Here is a 6025-nt window from a genome sequence, read left to right on the forward strand (position 1 = left end):
CGCAACTTAGCAGTTCAGCAAAAGAGACTGATAGAATAAGTACTAGGCTTACAAAAAATAAGTCCTGGGGTCGATTTGCTTGACTAAAGGTGGTGCTCCAGCATGGCCGCAGTCAAATGACTGAAACTAGTAAAAGAGAGTATTGTTTAGAATTAATCATATATTAGGTCATTTATTCAAAATTTCAGTGATGTGATTGTTTAGTTTTAGAATGACATTGTAAAGGTATATATGAGAGGCCAGATTGATTGGTTTGGACATAAAACAGGTAGAATATTTGAGCCAGATATGGTCATTTTAAATATTAAAGGGTTAAATCACTTTAACCCTTTTGTTACCATACTTCTGTTGGATTACAGTAGCATTATTTTGATTAATTTTGAAAGTAATGAAGAATTTGGACATTAAAATGATGATGATGATGATGGTACTTTGATATATTTTTAAGTTTTAACTATTTTCTTGTTTTAGGATTTCCTCAAATTATTATTTGATGTCTGTCCTAATTTAAGGTATGTGTTTTAAAGTTTAATTTTATGGTTTTACTTTTTTTATATTCCCAATGTTTTTTGTTTAAAATTTTCTATTTAATCTTTTTTGTTTTTGTATTTCTGACAAAATACACACACACACACACACACACACACACACACACACACATGATATATGTTGGGTTTCTTTCAGTTTCCATCTACCAAATCCACCCACAAGGCCTTCGGTTGGCCCGAGGCTATAGTAGAAAGCACTTTCCCAAGGTGCCATGCAGTGGGACTGAACCCAGAACCGTGTAGTTGGGAAGCAAGCTTCTTACCACACAGTCATGCCATATAGAATAAAATAAAAATATTGATTTTTTTTTTAATAATGGAGGTATGGAGGAGTGTGATGAAGACTTTTCTTTGAGTCTTGAAAAACTCAACATTTTAATAGGGGCTGTTTTAGTCAAATTTGCTGTAAAATTGAAATTTTTCAAATGGCATTCTTCCTTTAAGTTCTCAGTTTTCTGTTTTATTGCTAGTAAAGAAGGTTTAAGCACAACACAGATCTGTACAGAGTGGCTGGATAGAGCAGGTCTTCCAGAAGTAAGTATTTTATTATTTATGTGTGGTAATATTTTGAGGGATTACTTCAACAAAACAAACTAAAATGGTTTATTTACATTATCTGGCAAATAAAAGTGTGTGTGTGGACATAGAAGGTGTTTGGGCTAAATTTGACAGGTTGCATAAAAGGTAAAGAAAGCACAATATCCCACCCAAAGATAAAAGTGTTTTAAAAAGTAAAAAGATACTGACCAGATTATAGCTGGGAGACAACAGTTAACTCAATGTAGTCACCCCCAGCTTCCACTATGGTCTCAAAATGGTTCTGGAACCTGGCACATGATTTCACTCTGTGTTCATGAGAAGCTCTTCAATGTCCTCCTTGATCTTGGCTACCAGCTTGACCTTGGTGTTTCAGGCAGAACAGTTGGTTCCTTTCTCAACTGTGCCCCACTCATAGTAATTCATGGGAATACAATCGGAGGAATTAGGAGGCCAGAAATTTGGGTTATGAAGTCATAGAAATTCTCCAACTTTTCTGGAGGTATGGCATGGGGCCAAATCTTGCTGCCACACATATGGCCTTCCAACAGCAATTCCATCCAGCCTGGGTTTGACCACAGGAGGAGCACACCCAAAGACTGTCACACTTTGAAGGAACTTGGGTTTCATGATGCCCATGTCACATCTTACAGTCTTTACAGTGTTCACAGAGCATTGAGGAGTAGTAATTTTGTTAGTATTTTTGGCCCCCTGACTGGCTCTTGTGCTGGTGGAATGTAAAAAGAGCACTCCGAGTGTGGTCGATGCCAGTGCTCCCTGACTAGTTCCCATGCCTGGGGCACATAAAAAGCATCTACTATACTCTCGGAGTGGTTGGTGTTAGGAAGGGCATCTATGAGAGAGAGAAAGAGAGAGAGATAGAGTGAGTGAGTGAAGGTGTGTGTCATGATGGTTGATGTCTTTTTAGGAACACACACATAGAAAATGTGACGTCATCATCGTCGTAGAAAATGTTTACGATAGTTGATTTATGGAAAAGATTATAATGTAAAATTTTTGAAATGCAAATATGTAAACGGAAATTAAGTTTAGTTTGTAGCTGAAATAGTACTGAATATTTTGGTACCCCATATGTCAAAATTGGTAACTTGGTTTTGGAATGCATAAGGAATATATATATATATATATATATATATATATATATATATATAGGACAGACTTCTTTCAAACTGAAAATATTATCTCACATTACAATAGAGACATAATACTGAAATAGTGTAAGAGACAAGGGATTGCTCTGGGCTTGCATTTGGCAAGAAGTTGAAATTTTTTTTTGGCCCATGACACTGTGTGGACCCTAAGTAAGGCATGTGTAAAATTTGAATGAAATCAGTTGTGTAGTTCTTGAGTTTTAGGGATTCACACAGACAGACACACATTCTCATCTTTATATATATATAGACACACACACACACACACATGTAGTTTTTGATGACAGTTTCCAGTAGAAATTATCTTTCTGATGTTTCTATATTATATATATATTGCAGCCTTTACTGGGTTACAAAATACCAACAGAACTAAGTCTTATCAGTGATGTATGTAATCAGGTGAGAACTTCTCTTAACTTTTTACTTTTTTCAACCAATAAAAAGCGAAAATAAACTCTAATATACACGATCAGAATAATAAAAATAGTGTTTGATGACTTGGGATGGACTGAAAGTTGGAATTGTTTGCTTTGCTCATTTTGACTGCCATTGGTGAAGATGTATTGTTAGAGAAAAGGACCCTCACTGCTGAGATACAGAAAAAGATAGAGTCATTGGAAATAAGATGTTATTTCATCTTTGCCCTCTCATATTTGGACTAGATTATGTATGGTCATGTCTGTGAATCCATCCAGATTCATGCTGGACCCCATGAAGATTTTCTCACAATGCTGAAGAAAACAAAGCTGAGATTGTATGGTGATGTAGCAAGATAATATCATCATCATCATCATCATCATCATCATCATCATCATCATTATCATTGTTTAACATCTATATTCCATGCTGGCATGGGTTGAATGGTTTGACAGCAGCTGACCAGGCAGAAGACTGCACCAGACTTCTGTGTCTGTTTCGTCTTTTGTATCTTGCTTGTATGAAGGCAGTTTTTCTCTACTAATTGGTGCCATGTAAAAGCACTCATGACAGTACCACATGAAAGCACCCATGCTGGATCCACATAAAAGTATCTATGCTGATGCCATGTAAAAGAACCCGTGCTGATGCCAATACACTTTGTAAAGTGGTTGGCACTAGAAAGGGCATTCAGCCATAAGAATCATGCCAAAACAGACAATTGGAGCCTGGGCAGATGTTTGTCAAACCGTCCAACCCATGCCAGCATGGAAAACATGTTGATGATGATGATCATCATGATGAATTGCCCAGATAATCTCAGTTCATAGAAACTTTTCAAATCACTATATTACATAATATGAAATACTAACTTACTAAGATATTTCATGTTGCAGTTTAACCCAGGGTCAGCTTTGCTCAAAGATATTTTGTCCATGGTCGTTTCTGTATTGAGTGGGTGGTAAACTCCAGAAAAAAACAAGCAAAACGAAACTTGCACTAATTCTCAAATATTCTAATTTTCAGGTACAGCTTATTGAAAAGCATTGTGCACAAAAGAGTTCAGAACCATTGGAAGATTTAATGGATATCCTCAACTTCAAGCCTGTTAGTATACATTGCCTTATTAATTATGTTTTGTTTTGATTTCATAGGATATACTCTTTTACTTGTTTCAGTCATTTGACTGTGGCCATGCTGGAGCACTGCCTCTAGTCGAGTAAATCGACCCCAGAACTTATTCTTTGTGAGCCTTGTACTTATTCTATCGGTCACTTTTACCAAACCGCTAGGTTATGGGGACATAAACACACCAGCATTGGTTGTCAAGCAATGCTAGGGGGGACAAACACACACACACACACACACACATATATATATATACATATATACGACAAGCTTCTTTCAGTTTCTGTCTACCAAATCCACTCATAAGGCTTTGGTTGGCCCGAGGCTACAGTAGAAGACACTTGCCCAAGGTGCCATGCAGTGGGACTGAACCCGGAACCATGTGGTTGGTAAGCAAGCTACTTACCACACAACCACTTCTGTGCCTATGTTAGTAATTCTAAAACAGTTTAGTAATATAAACGTTGAGAATTTTTTTAGTAGGTATATGTAAGATTTTCGTGTATGTGTGAAATATGAAGAAGTGAGGATTTTGTATCTGTTAGGTTCTCTTCTAGATTATTTGTATAAATCCTAGCAAGGAATTGAATACAACTTCTCTTTCTCCTCCTTTTTTTATGCAAATTCCACCAGAACTCCTTGATATAATAGAAAAAAAAAACAAACATTGAACAGCACATCCCATAAATAATAATATCACACTATAAAAAAAAAAAAGAAAATATTAAAAAGACGAAAAAATGTAACTTGGTTTAATACACCTTATGCAAGAGATGTTATGACAAGTAGATCTATAGTTTTTTTTTATATGTTAAGTAAGAACTTTTTGCCTAGTCACAAGTTCCACAGTATTCTTAATAAGTATCTAGTTACTCTACAACACTAAATCTTGTGAATATTATGGAATACTATAGTGTGTGTAAAATGAGTAAGTATAGCAATATAATTAACACAAATTCTCTGATTCACCTTACTTATCTAGATAGCACTAAAATAGGTAAGATTCATAATGTGTATGTGTGTGTATAATAGCAAATAATATATAATATATATACATGCATATGTGGGTACAAGATGTCACAAATGGTGCAAATAACGTGAAATACATAAGCAAACATGTTAAATACATAAATGAGAAAAAGATGGAAAACAGGACAAGTAAAAACAGAGAAAGGACCCTTCATCAGTTGTCGGCTGTCTCCTCATTTCGAGCATTCAGTGACAATATGAGTCTTCAAAGACAGTTGCTCCCATAAATTCTAAAATAAAATTTAAGATTTATGGAGGGTGAAAGTTGGGAACAAAAACATGACAGCGGAGACATACAAGGAAACCAAACGAAAACAAGCATGGAGGGTCATTAGACCAGAATGAGTGGAAACTAGTGAATGCTGGGAAAAGCATTTTTTTTTAAATGAGAAAAGATAGAAGAGAGAGAGAGAGTGAGAGAAAAACATGTCCGCTCTTTTGAATGTGCATGCAGGAAAAGAAAGATGGTCACTTGAGGAAAAGAAAGATGGACGATAATCACGTGTGAGCAATGAGAGAGAGAAAACAGAAAGAGGGGAAAAAAGTGAGAGAGACAGAAAACGGTGAAGGAGTGAGGGGAGAAAAAGGGAATTAGAGAAGGATGGAGGAAGAAAATAGTATAGAGTAGAGAGTTGCATCAAAATGGTGAAGATAAACTTACTTGGAAATAGATGTGTCACGATGCTGGTGTGTTTACGTCCCTGTCACTTAGCAGTTTGGCAAGACAGACCGATAGAATAAGTACTAGGCTTACAAAGAATAAGTCCTGGGGTCGATTTGTTCGATTAAAGGCGGTGCTCTAGCATGGCCGCAGTCAAATGACTGGAACAAATACAAGAATACAAGAAAGAATGGTATGTATTTTCTATAGTATACAATTTCATTTGAATATGCAGTGTGTGACAAATCAGAGAAATTTGGAAGAAATTTATAGCATTGTTTCTGATTAGAAAGAAAAGCATTCTGCCAGCAAGCAGCATCTTTCCTCAGATTTAGTGAGTGTTATATTTTTTCATTAAGCTGAAGGTGTTACATATGTTCTCACATAAAAGAAAAAAATGGAATAGTGTTTCTGCATACCATTTTTTTTTTTTTGTTCTTCGGCTCTCTCTTCCACTCACTGTTTCCTATTTGACTTCTTGCTATCTGACTTGACTTTTGTAATATATATATATATATATATATATATATATA

The 6025-nt window shown here is 35.7% G+C and overlaps 1 protein-coding gene across 1 annotated transcript in view; it reads left to right on the top strand.

The window, feature by feature from the left end:
• Nucleotides 1–6025, top strand: part of LOC106872508 (aminopeptidase O) — a 47256-nt gene that overhangs the window by 34338 nt on the left and 6893 nt on the right. The window contains exons 11-14 of the mRNA XM_052970920.1: nucleotides 472–512; nucleotides 1019–1082; nucleotides 2597–2656; nucleotides 3701–3781. Of these exons, the coding sequence (XP_052826880.1) occupies nucleotides 472–512; nucleotides 1019–1082; nucleotides 2597–2656; nucleotides 3701–3781 (246 nt within the window). The remainder of the gene's footprint in view (nucleotides 1–471; nucleotides 513–1018; nucleotides 1083–2596; nucleotides 2657–3700; nucleotides 3782–6025) is intronic.

Source organism: Octopus bimaculoides, chromosome 9 (genome assembly GCF_001194135.2).
Source record: "Octopus bimaculoides isolate UCB-OBI-ISO-001 chromosome 9, ASM119413v2, whole genome shotgun sequence".
NCBI classification, from domain to species: Eukaryota; Metazoa; Mollusca; class Cephalopoda; order Octopoda; family Octopodidae; genus Octopus; species Octopus bimaculoides.